General features: G+C 40.6%; 2 protein-coding genes across 2 annotated transcripts in view; one reads left to right on the top strand and one right to left on the bottom strand.

Moving 5' to 3' along the window:
- Nucleotides 1–27367, bottom strand: part of GFM1 (G elongation factor mitochondrial 1) — a 73196-nt gene that overhangs the window by 28341 nt on the left and 17488 nt on the right. The window contains exons 10-13 of the mRNA XM_082249876.1: nucleotides 26076–26177; nucleotides 24604–24660; nucleotides 21725–21862; nucleotides 17222–17304 (exon numbers count right to left, since the gene is read on the bottom strand). Of these exons, the coding sequence (XP_082106002.1) occupies nucleotides 17222–17304; nucleotides 21725–21862; nucleotides 24604–24660; nucleotides 26076–26177 (380 nt within the window). The remainder of the gene's footprint in view (nucleotides 1–17221; nucleotides 17305–21724; nucleotides 21863–24603; nucleotides 24661–26075; nucleotides 26178–27367) is intronic.
- LXN (latexin) lies at nucleotides 586–17365 on the top strand. The gene is made up of 6 exons (XM_082249884.1): nucleotides 586–831; nucleotides 5691–5753; nucleotides 8394–8568; nucleotides 9526–9662; nucleotides 11138–11197; nucleotides 17074–17365. The coding sequence occupies exons 1-6, from the start codon at nucleotides 700–702 to the stop codon at nucleotides 17161–17163; spliced, it is 657 nt and encodes a 218-aa protein (XP_082106010.1). The 5' UTR covers nucleotides 586–699; the 3' UTR covers nucleotides 17164–17365.

Here is a 27367-nt window from a genome sequence, read left to right as displayed (position 1 = left end):
TATTCTTCTTGCTCAAACCAGGAGGAGGAAATGTATGTGCAATCAGCTAAAGCACATGCAATCTCCAATAACTGCAGATTACTAGAATTAGGTCATAAGGAGTGCATATAAAAATAATCTAAATCTGCATATACCTCTTCCACAATGCATGCATTTTTTTTGATTTGCAGATATACGCATATGCATGCATCCATATCCTGTGGCAAACCTGTGAATGTTATATGGCTGGCAAGGATTTTTATTTCCAGTAGTAGAAGACTGGCATAAATAGGCTCCCTAGAACAATGACAGGAACCTAAACTATAATCCATAAAAAAAAAAAATTTACATTTGTTTTACAATGCTAAATCACATGCAGAAATCCAAATTTACTGTGACATCGATTATCTCCCAGTGTTGTAATAGTAAAGGTAATTCTGCAAGGCTTTTTTTTTTTTTTCTAGTAAACTACTGTTCTATCGGAATTCAGAATGTTACCATCTAATTTTGAGGCAATTTACAACAGTTCGAAGTTCACTTTCCATTCAAGGGAGAAGATCCTTGCTCCTCCCTCTGATGTCAGCACTTCCTGATCACAGACTGCAACACAAATCCTGGCAGAGGTTTTGCAATCTCATTCGTTACAAGACAGCTAACAGAAGTGTGTGTGAGTGAGAACACTACCAGCTCATTGTATCATATCATTGTCCTAAAGGCAACATGGAGCCTATTAACCCTTCACACTACCCAGCCTCGAGAGCAGCAGGTGTGGCAGGAGACTACATTAACTACAAAATGGGGACACCGCATCGTCTTTTCCAACGGCAACAGGTGACAAGCGCAAGCAAAGAGGTGAGCATAACAGAGCTGGAATCAAATATCCACTGCCTACACTGTGGCTTTGGCAATTGAATACAAGACCAGCAATTACTTTAAATTGTACACAAAAAAAAAAAAGCGGATTATACATTTAAAGGAAAGTGATTCTCCTCTTTCCATAGAGAAGTTTGGATTTTAGCAAACCAATGAATGCAAACAAAACAAGATTACATACAAAGATTATATGGTAATCTTCATTTGCACATGTGGAGACACATGAAATCAATGTGAGCAGCTTCCTAAAATACATTATTTTTTTTACCTTCCCAACAACTTAGTGAAAGTGGTAGCACATACTTTGTTTTTTTATAAGATTACATGCATGTTGATACCAGCAAAAGGTGTGGTTACTTGCAGTGCCACTGTCATCTGTGCCCTGGCCAGTTCAAACCCAGCTGATCCAGTTCTCTGGCTAAGGTGTGCCTATATATTTTTTATTTTTTTTTTAATTTAACACTTTTTATTAACGAATGTGCGTTATAGTAACAATTTCAACAAAATGCTCAACATGAGCATCATAGCAATAAAATACAGTTAAACTGACATGTATAAAGATTATTTGGAAATGTATATACACAGCTTTCTTGGATAGGTGTGCCTAGATTTAACAAATCTGAATGCAGCACACATTTACTAATCCTCATGCATGGGCCCAAAGAAAAAAAAAAAATAGAATTGCATTCAGGATCCAATTTAAAAAAAAAAAAAACAGTACCAATAAAAACAGTACTTTTTTGTGGCTGTCGTAGCATTTATGGCACAAACATTCCTGGGTAAATGATTAGAATCTTCTGAGATTAGTATCTTTCGAGAATGAGCTTCTGTTTGGATGGGTGTAAACTCTCGAAGACATGCGTTTAGATGCATTAAAATTAGCATAATATTTTAGTTCTTCTTGGTTTTCAATTTCAGAATGCACTTTTTGCATCTATGTATATGCATACAGATGCATTTACATGCTTACACGGGTATAATGCATGTCCTCAGATCCAGATTTTTCCAATTTTAGGAATGGATCTAAACACAAGGCATGTTAACACACTTGTGTGCATGTCCTCATTGAAAGCAATATACCTGCATGCAGATCCCTAAACAAAAAAAAAAAACACTTGGAATAGGTTTTTTTTTTTTTGTACAGTCCCGTGCATGCACCCCTAGAGTGACTGTCTTTTTATTATAATATAAGCTCTCAGAAGGCCAGACATACACAGAAAAATCCACGAGGCTCAATGATGAACATCTCTATATCTCAATGTTGGCACACCCATGGATTGGAGTGGGTACATAATTCTAGTGTTACCAAAAAGGTCATGGATATAAAAAATAAAAAAACATCCTCATACACACTAGTTTTTATCCACTCAACATAGCGGGTTGAAAAAAAAAAAAACACATCAGCTCAGGAGAAGCCAAAGTACCAACAATCTGATGCAAGTACAGCGATCTGCCCTGCTGTGCTAATGTGTTCTGACAGGAGGACAGTCCCCCCCTGCCAAAATACTCCGGTTAAGGGCTGGGAGCGCCGATCAAGAGACGGTTGGCAGACCTTTTTCGGTCAGGACCCTTCGGATCAGCTCCTGTACACACAGACTATATGTCAGCCGGTTTCTATTGAACCTGCCGATACCGTCCAACTGTTTGTACTCTGTTTGTACTCTGTTTGTGCTAGGCTTTATCCCAGAAATGCCTACAGTAAACAGAGCCTCCTTCCTAAGCTTAGTACACATGGGCCGAATGTCGGACGGCATTGGCCAGTTCAACAGAAACTGGATGGCATTTAGCCCATGTGTATGGCAGCTAGGCTGGCTTCTATCGATGGGTCATGACTGAAAAAGGTCTGCCGACGTGAGTGTTCTGGCAGGGCCGTCCCCCAGTTAGAACGCAATAGCACAGAAGAGGAGATTGCTGTACTAACATCGGATTGTTAGTACAGCAGCTCCTCTTGAGCTGTCAGTTTTTTTCGTTCAACCCAGCTAGTAGTGTGTACGAGGCTTTAAGGCGTTGGTCATTCATTCAAGCATAGTTGTAATGCAAATCCCTTGTCAGTTATCTGGTGACATGAGAACCCTCTTATTTTTATTTTCTTTAAAAGAGGAGACAATGCACCAAACCCAACCACTGTATGTTTTATTATGTCTCTAACATACAGAAAGCTGGCTCAGAATGGCTGCAATGGTTTGCACAGCATTCAGATTAGGAAAATGTGAGTAAAGTGTTTGACCCTGCAGTGTGTCCTTGATAGTATTATCAGTAGATTGACTGAAATGATTTGCCTAGGATTGTTCTTGTAGGCACCATTCATACTTGTAAGTAGGTTTGTTACCAACTATATGCAGGAGACTCAGCGGGGGTTCCTGGTGATAAGCTGCGGTCAGCAGCTCTACTGAAAGGAATGGAAGGCTGTTCGATCCCGCAGCTGAACCTGACTGGTCGCATGTAAATCGCTCATGGAGCAATTATCTGACTTGATCAGCCCTGAACCCATGTTGGATCAGCACAGGTTAAATCACTCCATAAACAATTACATGATTTCGAGGGACTGTTCCGCTTTCCTCCATGTTTTGATCTGATTTATATAGTTGTATATAACATGCACTTTTTGTCTTTCAAAAAATGTTTCCAGTGCTAAACCTTTCATCTAATTTCTATTACTGATGCATTTGTAAATTTGAAAAGACAGTATGAAGGAACAGTAGTGGTATTAAAAAAAAAAAAAAAAAAAAAAAAAAAAAAAAAAAAGCACTTGTAGGTTTAACTAATAATTTTTATGTATAATGCTCCTTTAAGGGGGCATGGCAGGGGGTGTGTCTACATACTTTTGCTAAATAGGTGTCCCTCATTCCCACCTCAAAAAGTTGGAAGGTATGCCTTAAAGAGTAAGTTCACCTTTACTTACAATGGACCCCCTCCCCTCTCCTCTCACGCCGGCAGGGCAGGCTAAACAGATTCTGATTGGTCAGTGCCACCCATGTGACGGTGATGACCAATTAAAATGCCTCCTCTACGTACACGCTAAGAGGTACGGATGCAAGATAAAGCCACAGGGATTTCAAACCCCCAGACCAGCGAAGCAGCGTACCGGTGTCTAACAGCGGGGGATCGCAGGACACTGGTAAATCGTGACCGGGGGAGATGGGGAGGGGGTCCAGTGTAAATTCAGATTCTCTGTAAAGGTGAACTTACCCTTTAAGCCTAGTACACAACCCCAGTGGGCTGAACGAAAAAAACCTGACAGCTTCAGTCCGAGACACTGTATTAACAATCTGATGTTAGTACAGCGATCTGCCCTGCTAAGCTATTGTGTTATGACAGGGGGGTGGCCCCCCACCAGAACACTCCGTTAAGTGCTTTCACCCATCAGCTGAGAGCGGTAATCGGGAGAAGGTAGGCTGCTGGTTTTCAGGCATACCTGACCGGCTTCTGTCAGACTGGCTGCCATACACACAGGTTGAATGTCTGCAGTTTTTTATTGAACCAGCCGATGACGCCTGACATTTGTCTCGTGTGTACTAGGCTTAAAGCGGAGTTCCACCCAAAAGTGTACCTTCCGCTCATTTGCTTCCTCCCCCCCTCCGGTGCCACATTTTGCACCTTTCAGGGGGGAACGGATACCCGTTTTTGACAGGTACCCTTCCCCACTTCCGGGAGATGGCGCTGCGGCGCTGTCCCTTGGAAGTTTGGCCCCCTTCTCCTTCCCCCGCTGCCGAGCCAATCCGAATGTGCTTCGCACATGCGCAGTAGGGGCCCACCCGTGAAGCCGCAAGGCTTCACTGCCTGGTTCCCTTACCAGCAATGGTGGCGGCAGCACCCGACGGAAACATCGGCTTTGGTGCCAACATCACTGAACTCCAGGACAGGTAAGTGTCCTAATATTAAAAGTCAGCAGCTACAGTATGTGTAGCTGCTGACTTAATTTTTGGAGGGCTGGGGGGGGGGGGGGCACCACTTTAACCTGGCCACACGACGACAGATTCCACCATCCAAGCTATACAGTGGGGGTGGACAAATCTCCTGTTGCGGCTTTTGTATTTTGACAGCTGGCTCGGTCAGCTGTCAAATTACCTGAACAGCAGTGCAGGACCACCCACTCAGCAAATTTCATCCAGTTCATTAGAAACCAGACAAAAAAAAAAAAAAATTACCTGACCAGCAGTGTAGGGCCACCCACTCAGCAAATTTCGTCCAGTTCATTAGAAACCGGGCATAAAATGTACACAGCGTATGATCGTTCCTACAGCGGTGTTGAGTAAATCTGGCCTTCGATGGATTGTACCACCTTCCTAGAGAACTGAGATCATCTCTGGCCAAGTTCTATTCAACTACTTTTCTCTCTATGTATATATCTCACTGTTGGTACTCTCATTGTTTAGTGTAGGACACACATTGGCAGAGGCATCTAGATAATAATGTGTGACAAAAGTATACAACTGACACCTCTGCTTTTATTAATATTTTAGGAGCAGATTATAAATTAGGCCCCTAAGAAAAGTTGCTGAGCTATGTGAATATGTGCTCATGATTCCCTGCTCTTTTCCTAAAGGAATTACCCTGACATTTTTCTCTTTTTAGCATATTTTAAGAAGGTGTGTAACAAACACTAACAACTTTTAAGTTACCGACACTGCTATTGGCTATTTACTAGTAAAATCTTAGAAAATACAGCTACTATAATGAAGTGGTTCACACTTTAGTCAGCTGAAATCCTCCTCCTAATTATGCAGATCCCATAAGAATGCAATGGAATATAAACATAGTATAAATAAAAAGAAAGGTTTTGAAGATAGGAGTGTATGTGTGTGACAGATAATCAGGATGTTCAATTTATTTTACAGAGCATTCCTGGAGTGGGGAATAAATACCATCTGACATTTTCAATAAAAGATGATGTAAATCAGGTATGTGCATGTTTATTTTGGACTAGCAAATGTGTGCTTAAAAAAAGTTTTTTTTTTTTTTTTTTTTTTTAATGCAGTGCACCAAAATACAAAGCATGTGCTCTGCAGGGCAAGCCAATTGGCACCTACTGTACTTGTGCATTAGGGAGCCATTCTAAATGAATGAATGGAACTACATTGCACCGCATGAAGTGCTGTGCATTACAGCTGCAGTAAAACAAAATTACTGCATGCATAGGTCTAAAACAGGCCCGATAACCCACATAAAACAAACCTAATTTATCCCTAATGCCAGTAAACTGAAATCTAATACTATGGGCTGCTGCACTTTGCATGTTCTGTTTGTCCATGAATTACTTTAATTAACCGGTTGCCATCCGTACTGTATGTGCGGGCAAAAGGGTGGTTTAAGGCATGCATGCTGCAAATATAAGTCACTGGGCAGCCAAATTTTTCTCTGCTGAGAACGTGCTCACTGCACATTCCCAGCACAGAGACAAAGCTGTCAAAGACAGCTCTCGGTCACAATTAACGATCAGTAGCCAGCAGGACCAGGTCTCGATCATATGACCCCCGTGACAGTCCTATACATTGGTCACATGGTCACTGCTCCTTGGGTGTTCAGACTCTTTGAAATAGACCCGAGGGGCAGGAGGGAAAGGCTTATTAAGCACATATTTATATTGCTGAATTACCACAAACCATGGCTGTATTTAGACATTAGACTGCCGTAAGCACATCTTATCAATGGCGCATATATGTGCAAGCTGTAACCACAATTATTTTAATAAAGAATAATCAAAAACAAATAAAGAAAGCAAAAAACGGATGCACTCCAACAGGGCCGGGACAAGGGGGGGGGGGGGCCAGAGAGATGGCTGCCCTGGGCGCAATGGTTTCTTTGCAGAGATTTGGGCACCCTGATCCTAACCGTAAGAGAAGGAGGGGGCGCAGTTTGGCATCTTTGCCCAGGGCACTGGGTGGCCTTGTCCCGGCACTGCACTACAAAGTTAATTATGATAAACTACAAAAAAAAAAAAAGACAGATCTGTAACACACAAAACAGGGTGCCCCACATTTAAACTATGTTTGCTGCACATTAAAGGTCATTTTTTCAGTACTGATGCAAAAAGACACTTAGAATGCAACGCAAATGTGGGCAGGAAACCCAGAGTATAAAGAAAAGAAATGTAAATTGCTGGCCTTTTCAAAGACAGAAGAAGAGGTGGCATTTCATTTTGTTTGCATTACTAGTAAAAACGAATGACTGAATGTGCCACTGGAAGCAGCATGCTGTCTACATTTGGAAATTAGATGTAAACAAAAAGCACACGCAAACAAAACTATTGCGAGTCCCCCAACTCCTCCTAACATCATTCCTGAACCTTATTTGTCTACAGAAAATGTGCTGAACGTCCAGTGGTGGTCAGAAAAAAGTAATATAAAAAAAAAAAATGAAGTGTCGGTAAATTTTCAGGCTTAATGATGCCCTTGGGGCAAGGTCCCAGAATTGGCATGATGATAAATATTCTAAATATATACAACCACTTATTCATTTAATCCAGCCAAAGTGCTTCAAAATATACAGACACGCCTAGATGTGATAGCCTAGCAAATTCCTTATTTTTCACTAATGCACATATATGTGAAAGTTGCACTCCAGGCAAACCACTGAATACACAGATGAATTACATATATGAGAGCGATTTTACTATTCAAAGGATTTGTATTTTAGAGGTCAGTCCTGAGATACAGTACACAACTCTGCCACATGGCACAGTGCTGTCTAGCAGGAGACCCAATCTTCCTCAGCGGCACCTTCACTTTCAGGAACAGGTCTCCTTCCATCCCCACCCTGAGACTGAGTAGGAAAAGGAGAAGTCGCAGACAGATGAGCTCATTTATCTGTCATTCTGCTTTCCTTTCTTACCAGCATGCTTGTGTACTGCAGCAAACCTGGCAGGCTTTCAGTGCTGCTGCTTCCCTTATCTCTGAGCCCTGCTGTAGAAGGACTACGGGAGGTAAACAAATACAGGTTACATGCATTGTTTGCATGCATGGTTTGTATAAAAAAAATAATGTAATAAGCATTACAGAGCGGAACCAAAACTATGCCTTTTAATTTGTCTGGAGCTCAACAATGGAAATCAGTAAGGGTATGCATTCTCAAAATGTAAACTTATATATTCATTTCCAGATTGTATTTCAATTCTTTCTAGGCTACTCCTATTAATCTGAACAATCTTGAAGACTGTAAACATAGATAGTAAGGATCCTGAATTCTGTCACACATTTTTGCTATGCCCTGTTGATGTCACAGATTTCACAGAGCCTGCCTTCTGTACTACAGAGGTGCCTAGGGGAGGAGTTTCAGGAGGTGGAGTCAGTACCATGGGATATATAGTTCTTAGAGATTGGATGTAAACTGCAGAGGGGAAGCTGCAAAGCATGCAGGGAATCCAGGAAGTTGTGGAAAGAGATGGTAGGAAACAGGCAGCATTCACAACATGAACGGAGATATTTCAAGTAATCTTATTTTGAACAGTCAAAAATCACTATTGTGTGTATTGAAACAATTCTAAAGTTATAAAATGTATGTGTATGATGAGCTACAGAACTCTTATCTTTATATCTCTGCAGCAACCTGAAATCATGAGCACTGCAGAGGTCTTGTACTACAGTGACAAGAACTGCCCTCCTGATGTCAAATTTACCTTACAAACCAAGCCACAGAATTACACAGCAACTAAGGACCAAGAATTTTACACAAAAATGCTAAACAATAAAAAACCGCTGGTAGCTGAAAACATTCCAGGTATTTCCTTAAACTAAACCTAGTAATTCAAAATAAGCACAAGATTAAACATACCCTCCTAGCAGCATGCCTTCGGGGAAAATGAAAGTTAAAAATTAACAGCAGATCAAGTGAAATTAGCAGCAGATGATAATTTACCCATAGAGCTATGTTCACACTAGCCTGCACGGTCAAGGCCCCATTCATACTTGTGCGACTTGGGGCTGCAAAGTTGCATGCCAACTTGTATCCCACGATCCCATGACCGTTCATATCTGTGTGACTTCAAAGTAGTCCCTGCACTACTTTGGTCCAACTTTGATGCGACTTGCGGTCCATAGACCTCAAGATTACACAGGCATTGCTTCAAGTCGGGCAACTTTCAGGTTGCACAAGTGTGAAAGGGGCCTAAATGCAGCATTTTTACCATCCAGGCTAGGTGCTGGCTCTGTCAGTAGCCTTACAGCACATCACATTGCTGTTTTTTTTTTTAAATACCCCCTCCCCTAAACTATGTGACACTATATTTATGTCGGTTGCGATGACATGGGGTGCCATGCAGTGTGGAATGCTGCATTTGTCTGTGGCAAACATTACACCAGCATTGTGACATGAATGAGGCACTTAGAAAATATTTGTTTTCTATGTGCTCTAGCTGTGATCTATGTTTATCCAGTACAGAAAACTGCAGGTCACCACATGGTATGCATGAGCCTTATCAGTCAAACTTTCTCCAGACTGTCAGACTTCTATCCTTCATATTGGTCATTGAGGCCATCACATCAACTTGGAAGTCTAGAGGTTGAAAAGGGCAGAGCCAAGCCTTTTACATTAAAACTAGGATTTGGATATAACCAATCTGCTATTTATCTCTAATTATTGAATCACAATTTTCAAAGTAATCTCTGTTTTAGGTCATCATATGTCTGTGATATAGAAATGAACACAAACAAGTTTATCTGACTGTTTAACTTGCAGATAAGTTTGGCAATGTAGCACCAGATATGGAGCCTGTATGGACTCTGGCGATAGCTGCTGCTGGTTTTGTCAAGTGGAAAAATGCAACAGAAGAGACATTATTTGCAATGACGGTTATTGACAAGGTTAAACAGCAGGTATGTACCACATACATTGTATATCAAATAAGAAAAGTGTTTAAGACTGAAGGAAATGGTTGTATAAACCATGAGGCATTTTAGTCAAAACTGAATTTTGCAACAGCTCACAAATGTTACTAGAGAAGGTCTTTCCACAAACATTTAGCACAAGATCCATAATTAAGTGGATCACAAATCCTTTACTCTTTAACACCATGTCCACTAAGCTGTGTTTTTCTGCACACTACCACACATGTAAAAAAGGGAACAAGGCACATGGAAAACAATTGTTGTATGTGCCCTGTTCATACTATACAGGTGCATCTCAAAAAAATTAGAATATCATCAAAAAGGTAATTTTATCAAGTAATTAAATTCAGAAATCGAAATGTATAATATATAGATTCATTATACAGAATGATAGGTTTCAAGCCTTTTTGTCTTTTAAATGTTTAGGATTATGGCTTACAGCTATTATTTAGTATTTTTTTTGCCTTTATAAATTTAGTATCTCAGAAAATTAGATTACTACACAAGACCAATAAAAAAGGTTTTTAATACAGAAATGTTGGCTTACTGAAAAGTACCGTATGTCCATGTACAGTATAGTATGCACTCAATACTTGGTTGGGGCTCCTTTTGCATGAATTACTGCATTAATGCGGCGTGGCATGGAGACGATCAGCCTGGACACTGCTGAGGTGTTATGGAAGCCTAGGTTGGTTTGACAGTGGCCTTCAGCTTGTCTGCATTGCTGGGTCTGGTGTCTCATCTTGGGCCTGACAATACCCTACAGATTCTCTATGGGGTTTAGGTCAGGCAAATTTGCTGGCCAATCAAGCACAGTGATACCATGATCACTATTGGTACTTTTGGCAGTGTGGGCAGGTGCCAAGTCCTGCTGGAAAATCAGCATCTCCATAAAGCTGGACAGCAGAGGGACGCATGAAGTCCCCTAGAATTTCCTAGTAGAAGGCTGTGATGACTTTGGACTTGATAAAACACAGTGGACCAACACCAGCAGATGACATGGCTCCCCAAATCATCACAAACTGTGGTAAATTTTGCATTTAGTTTAGAAATTAAAGTCCCAAAGTCTGGAGGAAGAGTGGAGAGGCACAGAAACCAAGCTGCATGAGGTCCAGTGTGAATACAATATTAAAATTTTCTGAGATACTGAATTTTAGGTTTCCACTAGCTGTAAGCCATAATCATCAAAATTAAAAGAAATAAATGCTTGAAATATATCACTCTCTGTGTAACTCATCTATATAAAATTGTATGAGTTTCACTTTTTAAATTGAATTACTGAAATAAATTAACTTTTTAATGATATTCAATTTTTTTTGATATGCATCTGTACATGTGCAATGGTGTACAGACAAATGCAGCTCAACATGGTATGCAAAAGTCCGTAAAGTATCCCATACTTTTATGCTGATCATATAACTTTAAGCTTGGTCAAACTGCTTAACAGCGGAGTTTGTTTGCAGATAAGAGAGGACGCGCTGGAACTCCTTTACGATTTACAGATCCATGAAATGATTACTCAGGTATGTACAGATTTAAAAAAAATGTGTTTTTTTGTAAACCATCAACAAAAAGGTGGTTATATGATGTACATTCCTGCTTTAATGTGAACCTGACCTTGCCCAAAATATTATACTAAATATCTACATGAGGTCTGAAATTTCTGTCCAGGGTGAGATTACCACCCAACACCTAATAGCACCAAGACCCAGCTCTGCCATACAACTGTAAAATACTATAACTTAAGTGGGTAGTAAAAGCTTTGGTGTTTGAAGGATGAAAGACAAGAGGCAAGACTTGGCGCCAAGAGGGGGGGCTGCATAGTCTTTACATGGGCAAAAGTCAAGGCCTATGTACAACCTAGGATTTCAGGTGCTCCAATTTGAAAACTAAAAACAAGAACTTGTAGGCAAGGTGGCCACAAATCAATAATGTCCTTTCTTAAAATTTTTAGGCCAGGTCAGGTTCACTTCAACGTAATCCTGGAAAAAAAAAAAAAAAAAAAAACACAGCAATTTATAACCCTATATCCAAAAAAGTTGGAACACTTGACAAAACAGAATGCAATGATTTGCAAATATCATAAAATCATATTTTATTCACAATCGAAAATAGAAAAGATATCAAAATGTCTAAAAAAATAAGGTCATTTTGAAATTGATGGCAGTGACACATCTCAAAACAGTTGGGACAGGGCAACAAAAAGCTGGAAAAGGAAGTGGTACTAACAAGGAAGAACTGAAAGAACATTTTGCAACTAATTAGGTTAATTGGCAACAGGTTAGTAATATGACTGGGTAAAAAAAAAAAAAAAAGAGCATCTTAAAGAGTCAGTGTCTCAGAATTAAAGATGGGAAGAGGTTCACCAATCTGAAAAGCTGGGTCTAAAAATTGTCAAACAATTTAAAAAAAAAGTTCCCCAATAAAAATTGCAAAGGCTCTAAAGTGCATAAAATCAAAAGATTCTGAGAATCTGGTGAAATTTCTGTGTGCAAGGGACAAGGCCAAAATGCAATACTGGATGCCTGTGGTATTCTGGCCCTCCAGAGGGTACTGCATTAAAAATAGACATGATTTATGGTGGACATCACTGCATACACTCTGGAATACTTCCAAAAATCAATGTCTGTGAACACAGTTCTACATGCCATCGAAAAATGCAAGAAAAAGCTTGATCATGCAAAGAAGAAGCCATATATGAACATGATCCAAAAACCCCGCCATCTTCTCTGGGCCAAAGCTCATTTAATGACGAATTGAAATTTGACATTCTTTTTGACAACCATGTGTACCACTTCATCCCGACTAAAGAGTAGTGGCCCCTTGCGGCTTGTTATTAGCGCTCAGTTCAAAAGCCTACATCTCGGATGGTGTGAGGGTACATTCGTGCGTATGGAATTGCAGCTTGCACATCTGGAAAGGCACTATCAATGCTGAAAGATACGGTATATCCAGGTTTTAGAGCAGCATACTGTATGGTCAGGCACAGGCCTGGACTGTGACAAAAACAGTCCAGGGCATTTTAGACTGAGCAGCCCATTTTTCTTTAATAACTAAATTACAAAATTATGACAACTGCCAGTTTCTCAATGTATTTTAGTTATGTTTAGCCTGCTTCAGGTCACTGTCAGCTAAGCAGGGGGGGAGACCATATAAAAAAGGATGGAGGGGATCTGCCATCAGCTGGGCACTGCAGTGTCCTTCATTAGGGGAAATGGGCATTCACCTCTGCAATGCATAAAGGAACCTGTCAGTGTACAAACCCCAGCACCCACATCAGTACATATACTGGTATATACACACTGCTCAAAAAATTAAAGGAACACTTTTTAATCAGAGTATAGCATCAAATTGATTAAACACCTGGGATATTGTAATCTGGTCAGTTCAGTAGCAGAAGGGTTTGGTAATCAGTTTCAGCTGCTTTAGTGCTAATGAAACTATTAACCTGTGCACTAGATGGGCAACACTGAGACAACCCTGAAAACAGTATGGTTTTACAGATGGAGGCCACTGACATTTGTTTCCTACTCTTTTCGTTTTTTCACTAGTTTTGCATTTGGCTAGGGTCAGTGTCACTACTAGTAGCATGAGGCGATACCTGGACCCTATAGAGGTTACACAGGCAGTCTAACTCCTCCAGGATGGCACATCAATACGTGCCATTGCCAGAAGGTTTGCTGTGTCTCCCAGCTCAGTCTGAAGAGCATGGAGGAGATTCCAGGAGACAGGAAGTTACTCTAGGACAGGACAGGGCCGTAGAAGGTCCTTAACCTATCAGCAGGACCGGTATCTGTTCCTTTGTGCACAAAAGAACAGGATGAGCACTGCCAGAGCCCTACAAAATGACCTCCCACAGGTGTCAATGTCTCTGACCAAACAATCAGAAACAGACTTCATGAGGGTGGCCTGAGGGCCCGACGTCCTCTAGTGGGCCCTGTGCTCACTGCCCGGCACCGTGGAGCTTGATTGGCAATTGTCATTGAACACCAGAATTGGCAGGTCTGCCACTGGCGCCCTGTCCTTTTACAGATGAGAGCAGGTTCACCCTGAGTACATGTGACAGACATGAAAGGGTCTGGAGAAGCCGTGGAGAATGTTATGCTGCCTGTAATATCATTCAGCACGATTGGTTTGGTGGTGGGTCAGTGATGGCCTGGAGAAGCATATCCATGGAGAGACGCACAGACCTCTACAGGCTAGACAATAGCGCCCTGACTGCCATTAGGTATCAGGATGAAATCCTTGGACCCATTGTCAGACCCTATGCTGACGCAGTGGGTAATGGGTTCCTCCTGGTGCATGACAATGACCGGCCATATGTGGGGAAGAGTATGCAGCCAGTTCCTAGAGGATGAAGAAATTGATACCATTGAATGCCCCCCCACGCTTGCCTAACCTTAATCCAATAAAACACCTCTGGGACATTATGTTTCAGTCCTTCAAACGTTGCCAGGTTGCACCTCAGTCTGTTTAGTAGCTCAGTGATGCCCTGGTTTAGATCTGTGAGGAAATACCCCAGGACACCATTCAATGTCTCGTTAGGAGCATGCCCCAACATTGTTAGGCATGCAAACAAGCACATGGGGGGGGCATACAAACTACTGAGGACCATTTTGAGTTGCTGCAATGAAATTTCAGCAAAATAGACTAGCCTGCTGCATCATGTTTTCACTTTGATTTTTGGGATATCTTTGAATTCATCCCTCTGTAGGTTGATCATTTTTATTTCCATCAATTGATGTGGCATTCTTTTGTTCCTAACACATTACCTAGTCCATATCTGTATATATATCTAGCTTGATATATTTTTCCCCATTAGGATCTGATGCGTTTTCAAGGTATTCCTCTAATTATTTTGAGCAGTGTATATCATTATATGGACACAGATCCTGGGTGCATGTACAATTGTAGACTACAGACAGTATAAAGCAGGCACCTGAGTCAGCACCACCATAGACCGTTTAAGGCAGACAGAGGACAGTGCCCCGAACTGTGACCGACCACACGTCTACACACAGGGACACACAGGGGATGGGACCTGTCATTGGGCAATGCGCTACTAATGGGAGGTATTTTCAGTCATGTGACTGAAGTGGGCAGGCCGTAGCAGGGACTACAAAGTGTGTGGTCAGCGATCACAATCTTGGGAATGTTAAGGCGTGGCTCGGCCCGGTGTGCCCTATGTCCAGTCTGGGCCTGCTCAGGCAAGAATGGGTCAACATTCCTCATCCAAAACTCCAGCTGCTGAGCTCCTCAGTTCCCAGGAAATGTGTTGTTCAAAGAAGAGGGGCTGGCACACCATGGTAAACATGGCCCTTTCCAAACTTTTTTAGAATTAGAGTTGTACTTTGCCAGCTTTTTTTTTTTTTTCCTTGGTCCAACATTTCTTTGAGACATGTTGTTACAATCAATTTTCAAATGACCTTATTTTTTTTCTTAAAATAATACATTTTCTCAGTTTAAACATTTGATAGGTTTTCTATTTTCTACTGTGAATAAAATATGGGTTTATGAGATTTGCAAATCCTTGCATTCTGTTTTATGTAGATTTTACACAGCCTCCAAACTTTTTTGGAATTGGGGTTGAAAGCGGAGCAGATTATTAATAAAATACATAAAACAGAGGTGGGACCACAATGAAAAAAAACACATCAAAATGTTCAGTAGACCCAAAGATGCAGTCAGCTAAAAAGGATGTGCTAATCTTGACTTTTGCTGTGAAAGATGAATTTGACCCTACTCCTTTTAAGAGCATTTGCCATTGGTCAGAGTCTTCCTATCACATTTAAAGTGACCCTGTCGGGGTGAACAAAATAATAAAAGTACTAACCTGTAAGGAAAATGCTAGTAGAGATCCCAATGGGATTCCACACCTATGGGTATGTAGAAGAGCGTGTTCCCCACTAGCTGCTGTGGTTCCTCCCAGTGTCCTGTAGTGACTAGGGGTCAGGGGATGAATCACAGAGATCAGGGGTGGTGGGGGGGGGGCTCACTAATCGACCAGCCTGAGAATTCGGACAGGAATTCTGTTTGGAACTCTGCTGCATAGTAAAGTATTAGCAAATGGGCAAGCATGTATAATACTGCTTTCTTCACAAGTAAGTGCCTCATTTATTTTATTGACCTCCTGATAGGGTCACTTTCAGGTCCAAATGGGAGGTTTAAAAGGTGGGAGGGGCAGAGCCAAGCTCAACTTTTAAAGAAAGGACAAGAATTTTGGCTGAATGTTGTGACATGCAGTTTTTATCTCTGTATGTGTATTCTTTCATTGAAATAAAATAAACAAAAGAGTGCACCAGCCTAGTGTATTATCCCAAAGCATTTATTGAAAACTAAAATCATAGGTACTACTCAAACATAGGAAAAAAATCACTTCGTGAGCCATTCATCCGTAGCTCAAGAGTCCTGGACTTAGAGCATGGCTGGACCTCCCTGGAATCCTTGCTGGCTAATGTGTTTCAAAGGAAAATCGTTCTTCAGAGCCTAGCAGCAGAGGCTCCTTCAGCTAAATATATACACACTCAAGCCTGATTGAAGAAATAAAAACAAATATTCTATAGAAATTCACATGTAAAAATACCAATTCTGCCAACTTGGCCTTCTGATGTTGCACTCTGCGAATGATCTAACACAAGAAAAGAAATAAAATGGTATACCTGTAATGCAACTAGCTTCACAATTTGCAGTGTCCCAATTGCTAAAAGCAGCCAAATTAGGGGCAAAATGGGTAAACTCCTTCATGGTGTCCAAAATGGCACTCTAATAGTGTTTGGAGCGAACACTGAAACTTGAAGCTGGAAGTTCGGGCCGTCACTTCCGTCTGGCGGCACCTAGCATTTTGCTGGAGTCAGTCAAAGGAGGCAAAACAAGGACATGAGCTACAACCACCAAGCCATACTGAGCTTCAGAATTGGGGACCAAATCAACGTCCAGTGCCCAAGTAACATTTCGCTATGAGTAGTTCTCGAAAGTTCCTTTGAAACTCATTAGCCAGCAGGGATCCCAGTGAGGTCCCCCCCATAGTCTGGACAATGTCATGTCCAGGACTCTTGAGCTACAGACGAGTGGCTCACTAAGAGATCTTTTTTCCTATGTTTGTGAGGAGTACCTATGATTTTACTTTTCAATAAATGCTTTGGGATAATGCACTAGGCTGGTGCGCCCTCTCTTGTTTTTTATCTATTGGATGGTGCCAGGTAAACAGCGTTTGGCAAATTGGAAAATGGGCCTTTAGATTTAGCCATGAAACATAACTGGCAATATACAAGTAGAGCCCAGCTACAAAACATGTCAGATCACGAAAACAATCGTTATAGCGTAAGAGAACCCTTCTGCGGTTACTGATGCATACAATATTTAGTACAATGTAATACACTGACAAACCTCTGAATTACAGGAAATGATTCCATGGCAAATAGAAGTCACTTGGAACCCGTCAGAAGGATTGAAAATAAAAAACCAGAAACGACTCCCAAAAAGAAATTAAGAAAACGAAAAAGACGACACTCCAGAGACTGGACATGACATAATGATTTTATACTTACGGCACTCTCTTGTTGACAGTCTCCCTAAACGCAACTTTTGGTTTACCCATAGTGCAAGGACAGGAATATTCTCTCTCCATCCTCTGTGGAAACAATTACAAAATTGTAAAAGAATAAAAAGGGAAGGATTACAAAAAAAAAAATAAAAAAAATTCTAAAACATGGAAAATTACTAGTTCAGCTCTTTTGACGTATGTCCAAAGAGTGAACCATTAAGCATAAGCTGGACCTGGGACCACATCCAGCCACTTCCAAGGCACTGAGGAGTAGATCAAGGCACATTAAAGCCTTGGTCTCCTCTGTACGAACGTCGAATTCAAACAGAGCGATTCATACTCTGAGTTGCATACTCAGAGTTGCTGGTACCTTAGGGAACAGTGTGGTGTGAGATTTAGCGCATCACACTGCTCCCTTTTTTTGTTTTGTTCAAGCTTTATTTGAAGTGTACAAAACATACACTTCATTCCCCGCAATGTCGGGCAGTACAATGCGCTGCACTGGCGGACGTTGCAGTGCGATTTGGGCTGGTGTGCTACAATAAAATGCAGCATGTCTGCATTTTAGACCAGCACTAGCCTGCATTGCAGTGCGAATGGAACACATAGGAAACAATTATTTTCTGTGTGTTCCTGCGGTGACAGGCGTTTTACCATGCGGTAAAACGTTTTGTCACTGAATATAGTGATTTCAGAGTTTCCATTCCCTGCCCAATGTTATCACACAGGAGTTTATTAACCAGTTTTGATAGCAAGAAAATAAAAATAAATAAAACAAAACAAAACAATAAAATGTATTTAAAAAAATTTAATGGAGAAATGCAGGATTTGAAAAAAATTAACATTTATACTTACCTATGTAGATGCAGCATCAAACCTATTATAGCTCTTTTGCCATTTGTCTAGAAGGTTCTTGCTTTTAATAAAAAAAAAACAAAAACCTATGCTGCATCTGTTTTCTGCGGCATCTACACCGAGAGCTGAGCTATCAACAGGCACTGACTGCTCAGTTCTCTGGTCCACTCTAAGCACAGAACAATGACTGTCACAGTCACAGCTCTGCCCCTCCAGTGCTGTGGAAGGGGCAGGAGCAGCCAGCTTGGGCTCCTAGCACACTGAGAGGCTGAGCCAAATCAGGCAACTTGGTGGATCCTGACATTATTGTCAGGATCCTTGCAGAGCCTGGACAAACTCTAATGCCAGCCAACAGCAGACTTTAGCCCGCTGTCAGCTTAATCTGGGTCACAAGAGTCCAGAACTAAGTGTACTCCTTTGACTTACAGAAGTATGGGCAAAAGAGCTTTTGCCATACTTCTCCTTAAATCATAACCCCTATTGCCTGGGCACACCTGCAATTGCAAACGCACAACCAGGGTGTCACTGTGTATAATAACTGCGATTGCACCACATATGAGATATCACCACAAAATGTCAGTGAGAGCAATAATTCTAGCACAGGAGCTCACACAGTTCACGCTAAACTGATGAGCTGTAAGGGCTTTAAAAGGTTAACTATGGAGATTTTTGGGTACCCTAGTGGTTTGCAATATCGAATACAATTTTATCACTTGAAATGTTTAGTATATATTTACTTGACGCAACCTCATCTTTTATATTTTACCAAAAAATGGGTATTGTGCGTGTGTTTGCACTAAAATTCATTATATTTTTTCCTGAAAGTTTGTGTTTGATAAACAGTTGTGCAAATATCATGCAACATTTTTATCGTACAGGATCTCTGGTTTTAGAAAATATACAATAGTCTGGGGGGTTTAAGGTAATTTATGGGCAAAAATAAAGATTTTTGCCTATGTGCAAAAAAACTAAACAAAAAAAATGCTCTGATGCCAAACTAAGTAAATAAAGATGATTCAACCAAGAAGCCTAGATCGATTGCATTAATTCCAAGTCTTATCTAAAGTTTTCAGTAACAATTTGCAGTATTCTTAAGTAAAAGATCTAGACCAGCCTCTCAACTTTCATACCTCAGAGGAACCCCTAAAAAAAAATGTCCAGGTCTTGGGGAGCCCATACTAAAACCACTGCATCAGGGGTCAATGCCAAAAATGCCCCTTACATTGGCTGTCAGTAGTCAAAATGCAATAATTACAATGGTGGTAAGGAATGGTTCAAATGCCACTCTTAAAAGAGTAACTCCACTTTTGTTGAGAAAAAGTAACAATCCCCTCTGGGTGATCAATGTACATTGCAGGGAACAGACATTGTTTCAGATTTATACCCTGAAGATTCTGCTTTGATATAATAGAGGTTTGTTTGGCCATGTCCTTTTAAAACTGACTGATGCACTTTTAGTGTTCCAATGAGAAAAGTTGCAGTGTCTGCATCCCTTTAGAAGTAATTAATCCTAAGAAAGTATCTGACTTAAAATGAAATTCCTCTTGCAGAGGGTGCTTAAAATCTAACTTGTGCCTCAGTGCAGATTTCTGGGAAAATCTGAGCCAATCACACAAGCAGGAAATTCCAGGTTGCCAAATTACATTGACTTTTACAGAAAATTACTGTGCTACAGATTTAAATGGTTCTTTTTATTAACATTAAAGTGTTAGTTCACATTTACTATAAAAAAAAACTGCTTATGAGGAGAAGGGGCATCTGTCGATAAAAGCAAACAGCAGCTTTGACCAAAGCTGAATAATGCCCTTGCTATAGGTGTTAGTCATTTATGTACCTGATGAAGCTTTACTGGAAAACTTCTAAGACATTGCTATAAGAAGCCTAGCTGTTACTGCTCTCCTTCATTACAGGTGTGTGCTTTTAAACATTGAGCTACTTCATCAAGGAGAGAAAGTGCCTTAGGCCTCTTTCACATGGCCGCTCAGTTTTTTTCTTCCGCTTCGGCACTTTTTTTTTTTTTTTTGCACGGACACGGATGACACTTGTGTCATCCAGTCCGTGTGTCCGCATATCATCCCATCCGTTTGCGGATGATACAAGGACATAATGCATGTCTATGGGGATTGCGGATGTCAGCGGATGACACCGCTGACATCCGATTTTGCTTCCTTTCCGTTTTTTTAAGAGGAAGAAAAATTGGGTTCTGTTCCATTCCAAAAAAACGGAACAGAACTGAAAGGACGCGAATCGGATGTCAGCTGATGGTCATCCGGTGACATCCGCAATCCCATAGACATGCATTATGTCCGTATATCACCCGCAAACGGATGGGGTGATTTACGGACATACGGAACGCCCGTGTGAAAGAGGCCTTAGAGGGTTTAGATAAGAGAAAGAGCTCACTCCTGGGATGGTGAACAGTAACAACTAGGCATCTCTTAGCAATCTCCTAGGAGTTTTCCAGTCAAGCTTCATGAGGTATGTAAATGACCTACACCTATAGCAATATAGCGCTATTCAATTTTGGTCAAAGCTGCACAGGTTGTTTTTATCTACAGATGTGCCTTATCTGCATAGGCAGCTTTTTTTTTTTTTTTTATAAAGGTGAACTATGCCTTTAAAATGACAATATGGCTTTTGTAGCAATTACATATGCTATATATATTGTTTTTTCTACCAATTTCGAGCTTTCCTTTAAGCTGGCCATAAACAAAAGGTTTTCCGGTTCAATAAATATTTTACAAAAATTAGTTTACATTACTTACAAGAACTTGGTACAGAGCATAAGGAAATTGTGGAAATTGTACAAAGTGCACTAGGAGGGGGTCACAATTCTCCTACACCGGTGCCAAATAAACAAAAAAAAAAAAAAACACACAAGATTATAGTAGTCTGTCAAAGCACAAGAAGGAGAGAAAACAAAAACGCCTTCTAAGTGCAGCAGAACAATGTTTAAATAGGATTATAAAAAAAAACTACAAGGTAAGCTTATTTAAAAGCATGTAGTGATATGTCTAAAACGCGATCCTGGGGGTCCTGGATGGCGATTCTCCTGTTGGTTCCGTCAGCATTCGGGGCTCCTCGATGGTGACCGAAGCTTCCGGAGTCCGTGGAACACACCAGGAGAGGGATCAGAAGGACGTGACGTCACTTCCTGGTCGCAATTAGAGAGCATGAAAAATGGCAACACGTTTGCGAAGCATGCGTTCCTTCTTCAGGCCTGAAGCATGGATCATGGAAGCGTAGGCAAGGTGAATATAAATGAGATGGAGGACGTCCCTTCTAAAGTAACTTTGCCCGCACCCACGCACTGGTAAACTGGTCCCAATGTGCCATCTGTAGCCATGTGGTCCACTTTCTGCATCACAATGTCTATCAGCAGGTATCATCCACTCCACTTCACATATCAGGCAGTATGACCCTCACATAACGGAGCTTACAAATATGGTCTTTCCTCTTGTTTACTAAACATGAATTGTGTGATCACATTTTAGAGGGATATTTTATTAGGATTCCCTGAATTGAGAAATATTTAGGTATCTCAGAAATCAATGTAATTTGTAGTGTTCGGAATGTAAATATCTTACTGCAAAGGGTTACATCATGTATTATACAAAATTATGATTTTAAAAGAAGATCATTGTTAGATTACCTGAGCATAGATCTCCAGGTGCAGCTCTCCCATGCCAGAAACTATGGTTTCCTTGCTCTCATTATCAAAGTGCACTCTGAAAGTTGGGTCTTCTCGTGTAAACCGACCGATACCTTTGGAGAACTTATCTAGATCATTCTGGGAGTAAATTAAAGGTCAAAATTTAAATCAATTTATTAAAATATTTTCATTTAAAACAAATCCATCAATCTAAAAAAAATGCATATGCAAAAAAACAAACTTTTTAAGCTACACAAAACTGATTTTTGCCTATTGTGTCTGTATGCACTACAAAATTGGAGAAAAAACTTGTCATTTATACTGGCAAAAATGAAGAAAAACTCCCCCAATTCAGAATTTCGCATGCTTGATACCTTGCAAACCTTAAAGTGTAAATTCCTATATTGCCCTTCATAAAAAATATGTATTGGGACAGAGTTTTTTTGGGGTTCCTGGGGGTTTACTTACAGTACACTTTAAACACAACAGTAACCAGGAGGACGTCACTCATGACAAAACGCGTCGGTTTAGCGACATGCTGACATCACCGAGTACTGCGTGATCCCAGAAGGACGGGTGTAGCGATTGCCGGCCGGCTTTTTATCTTTGCCTGATGTTTACTTCTCTGTTGTAAGTGCAACATTTTATGTATTAATAAAAGGGTCTTAAAGATTTTACACTATGGCGATTTTATATCTATATTTATGGGAATCATTGGCTGCAAAGCGGAATATCCTATGAGGAGTACAGCAGAGATCATTAGTGGTTACACATTCCATTTACCCATAGCATGTCTAATCTACATTTTGCCATCTCCTCTGGTTACCTGACACTACGCTGAATCTACCTGTATGAGTACAATGGCAAGGTCCATTGGTCACGTATCCATCCGCTTGCTCTTGGCGCGCTTGACCCTCTGGGTCTCTGGTAAGTAGATATTTTGTGTGGTGGTGGATACCCAGGAGTGGTGGTGGATAACCTTGAAGTCACGGACAATTTCCACATATTATTTACTTGGATTTATTTCACCCTTCACCGGTTTTGGACTTAACTAATGTTCACTTATAACTTAAGACTGTATAATTTATTCATAATTCACATATGGTGTTTAATTCTTATTATTTTATCAATTGATATAATCATTTTCACAGAGCAGCTTTTATATATATATTTTACTACACTTCTTGTATTTGTCCTCTTTGGTCTGCTAAAACCTACCGCTGAAATAATTTTGTTATATCAGTGTAAAAAAAAAAACACCCATTGATCCTCCCATAAATCCAACGCTGTCCAGTGCACTTTACAGCCTTATCAACCCTGTGAAGCTCACCTCAGTAAACTATACAACATCTTCCCTTGTAGTATGGGGAGGGGGCTGGGGAAAGTGTTCTTTCCATTTACCACTTCCAGTCCTAGAGCAAAAAATAGGCACTCCATAGTACAATGAGTAGACTTTGTTACCCAGGACAGAAAGTTATTGGCAGGAGCAAAAGGTAAAATAAAAGGTAAAAAGCAAAAAAAAAAAGAAAGACATTCAATATATTCACCACTTGAAAGGATTGATCATTTGCAAAATATTGCATTTTGTTCTCAGATTAAGATAAACTAAAATGGTTTTAAGCTTTCAGCAAGAAGCAGGTTTTTCCTAGTAACAGTTTTTTTGAGGGATGAGAGATGCATTAGATTCAGTTCTGTATAAAGCTAGGGCTGAGCCTTGCAAAGTCCTCGGAGTTGCTATGAAATATTTGATTGGTGGGAAGCTGTCGGGGACACACACCCCTAGGCATAGCTCAATGAAGGGGTGTCACAAGTGCTTACTGGAAGTGGAAATCCTTCTCTAGTCTAGTAAGATGGAGGGCTTGTTCACACCAGGCACAGTGCTGAAATGTGTGCAATTCTTAAAGTGGAGCTACACTGTATCTAAGCTCCTCATACTAAAAAATACCATTTAATTCTCTTTTAGTATTTAAAGCAAACTCACCCATCCAACCATGTCTCCATGCTTTATTTTGTTGAAAAAAAAAATTACATTGAAAGACACTCCCTAGCATTTCTGGCTGTGGCCAGCTTTGACTAAAGGCAGATGATCCATTTAGCATTTACTTCCTGAAATCACTGTCCCTAGTTCAGGCATGCAGGCAGGAGGGTATGCTTAGTTGAGAAAACTCCTCCTCTACTGCCGAAGGCAACTGGGATGTATGACATCAGTTGCCTATGCCTGGAAACCAGAAAGTAACTGAAGCAATGTAAAAAAAAAAAAAAAGTTTCAAACAAGCAAATACGATATATCTTCCTTACCATTTACACATGCTAGCAGAATAAGGATTACAAATAGTCAATGTTGATTGAGAGAGTGAAGTTTTGTTTTAATGGCATCTCCAGGCATCAAGCATTTGCGCCATCCAAACTGCATGGCACTGCAGTACCATTTGGTTTGGTGTGGCATGGGTTAAAAAAACATTTTTTTGCATGTTTCACGCACATAGAGAAACCCAGTGAAGTTAATGGGCCACCCTAGATTACACTAAAAAAGCATGTGCGCTCAAACGCACCTCATAGTGTGATGTGAACAAGTCCCAAGACTAATCTTTTGTAAAATACCAAGTATTACACTACAGTTCTCTTACATCATATCAGTAAATACATTTCCTAGCACACTGTAAAGCTGGGATTTTACAAGACATTATGTCAGAAACAGTCACTGAATGCTTTATTTAGATACATGTGTTTGCAAGCAAAGGCAACATATTCATTCTGTTAGTATATTTACATTGTGCCATAATGAAAGTGTTAACATCAAAAATCAGTCTAAAGGCAAACAATGATCTATGAAGCAAACAGGATTGCTAGATGCTCAAAAGTATGTGTAAGCATCTTACCTTGTTGACAGCTTTCATTGCTACTGAGATGACTGGATCTGGTACATGGATAGACTCCTGTAACCAAGAAGAGGATCTATTATTTCTAACAGGAAACAGACAGGCCAGTGTACTATACAGATCTAAAATTTTACACCGCTCATTAAAAAAAACTGTCCATTTTGACTTTTATACAGGTAAATGTGGAGGTAGGGATTGCTTAGCAAAGTATTACACCCTAAATATGGGTAGAACACATAATATGTTGCTAAAGTTGGAATTAGACTTTGAAGAGTTAGTTCATGTTTTCACAAATAAATGAAAAGGCAAACTAACTCACAACAGTGCAGTCGCATGACCAGCACTGACCAATGAGTCTTTGCCATTGCTTGTATAATGCTGTTACACAGCCTCTGGCACTGCGTAGAAATGTTTTAAAGTGCCGGACTGGGGAGGAAGGCAGAAAATTGGCATCACATAATGCTGTTACACAGCCTCTGGCACTGCGTAGAAATGTTTTAAAGTGCTGGACTGGGGAGGAAGGCAGAAAATTGGCATCACATAATGCTGTTACACAGCCTCTGGCGATGCGTAGAAATGTTTTAAAGTGCTGGACTGGGGAGGAAGGCAGAAAATTGGCATCACATAATGCTGTTACACAACCTCTGGCAATGTGTAGAAATGTTTTAAAGTGCCGGACTGGGGAGGGAGGCAGAAAATTGGCATCACATAATAATGTACATGCAATAGGAAAAGGAGAGGTGGGGAGGGTGTTGTGAGTTAGCTGACTTTTTCGGGGTTTTTTTGTGAAAAGATGAACTGACTCTTGAGGAGAAAGGGAAATTAACCTTTAAACATGTGCTGCATTATGTCACGATCCTGGCAATGAATGCCTCCAAGGATGACAGCTATGCCTGCACCTTCTACTATTCTCTGTGAGATATGCGCTCTGTGGTCACTAAATTTCTGGTGGTATCCAGATACTGAAGACCATCACCAAAGTTTCACAAAATTACAACAAATGGCAGGGTTTTTTTTTTTTTTTAACAGAGGTCTGACAAATGAGGTTTTCTATAAAGCATATCGTGTTGGTGGCACTAAATATTGTGAAGAGGAAACTCTGCTACACTGCTGACTAATCATATATAGCTACATAATGGGCAAGTTTGACAAAAGAGACATGTCTATCCAATCCACAGTCTACTTAGCTGAAATAGAAAGCAGTTCCACATTTTACTGCACTGACCGCAGTATAAAAATAAAAAAAAAAAAAAAAAACTTACACTAAGTTTCTCATACAACTACATATTGGGCTGTACGACTTCTTCAGAGATCTTAGATTAAATAGTTTATTTCTGATACTGCGGTCACGATTTTTGTTTATTGCAACCATATCCCCTCTTTACCGGCTCTTCTCCAGGGAGAAAAAGTTTAGTTTCCGTAGTTGTACTAAAGAGGTCTAAAATGTTTAAAACCATGAGCATGCAACTTACCATAGATAGGTTATCATTGGATTTGCTGGTAAAGGTGTCCCCGCTTGCACAGTCAATCCCAAATAATGCACAGATGTCTCCTGCATAGACCTCATCTACATCCTTGAAAAACAAATTTCAATTACAGTTTATTACAAGAAGTGCAATCATTCAGAGTGGAAAAAAAACCTGAACTTTTTAATACTAATTAAATCTTAACATGCACCTAAAGCCCATTTGTTTTATTCTTGGTTTGTAAAAGGGTTAGAAGGTATTCACACTTTAAATTAAAAAAAAAAAAAAAATAAAAAAAAAAAAAAAAACGAAATCCCTGACGCTCACCACTGCAACCAACAGGTGTACAGAACAGCTCACCAGAAAACTGCTGCCTGAGAAACCAATAAAGTAAAACATTGGAAAAGACAAAAGGAGGCCCTGAGTCACTGTGGCCAGAGAATACACGTGTAACTGAGAAGGAAGCATTAAGAGTCCAATAAATGGTGAATACATGCACTTTAACCCCTTTCTGACGCCGCCTCCTGGCCCTTTAGGAGCTTCTAAATAATGGATGGCAGAGGCAGGCATTTGGGTCATGTGACCGCTGCTATAGGCTGTCACAGCGGTCACATGATCAGAAAGCTCCCTATCACAAGTAAGCATCGGGAGCTTCCCGATCCCTGCTGGCAATTGTGCTGGCAGCATGCAGGGCATGCGCTCTCAGCACAGAAAGTTTACATTTAGGTTGCATATATGCGCCCACTCTGCAATAAAGCACATAGGGGTGGAAAGGAATACCAGCTTCCCACCTAGTGGTCAATAAAAAGGGAAGAAAATGGTACACTGGGGGGGAGAATGTGGCAGTGCTGAACAGCCAGTTCCAACAAAGCTTTACAGTGCAACTGAAGGCACAGTAAGCAACAGTAAAAACAAGGTCAGCCCTCTGAGAAATCCTCCAACACTTCCTAGTTACAGAACGCATCTTGCCATCTCCATAGCAATGCGCATCAAGGCACAGTCCCTTTCTCAATTCTTCCCCTGGATACCAGCTGTTGTGCAGACTGATGCTGTTCCAGGTCCCTGCTCACTGTGCTGTAAAGCTTTCTCAGGGCTGGCTGTTCAGCAAAATTTTCACTCTCTGCTGAGCAGTGCACCGTTTTTCTCCCTTTTGATTGGCCACTAGGTGGAAAGCTGGAGTTCTTCTTGATCACTACACCACGCAGCTGCCCCTGGACACCGGAAAACCTGTTCCCCGGTGTACTGTAAGTGGATGCTTTTGATTTATTACCTACCTGAATACTGGACACTTTCACCCC

The sequence above is a fragment of the Pelophylax lessonae genome (genome assembly GCF_965119305.1).
Source record: "Pelophylax lessonae genome assembly, chromosome: 3".
NCBI lineage: Eukaryota > Metazoa > Chordata > Amphibia > Anura > Ranidae > Pelophylax > Pelophylax lessonae.
The sequence above is the reverse complement of the archived record's forward strand: the minus strand, read 5'-3'. Positions and strand labels throughout refer to the sequence as shown.

What these genes read in the sequence shown, in the direction of transcription:
- LXN (XM_082249884.1), top strand. Translation starts at nt 700, where the DNA reads ATGGAGCCTATTAACCCTTCACACTACCCAGCCTCGAGAGCAGCAGGT. An exon ending in GGTAGCTGAAAACATTCCAG is followed by an intron (nt 8,569 to 9,525) that starts GTATTTCCTTAA and finishes TTTAACTTGCAG; the next exon opens with ATAAGTTTGGCAATGTAGCA. An exon ending in TCCATGAAATGATTACTCAG is followed by an intron (nt 11,198 to 17,073) that starts GTATGTACAGAT and finishes TCTGAATTACAG; the next exon opens with GAAATGATTCCATGGCAAAT.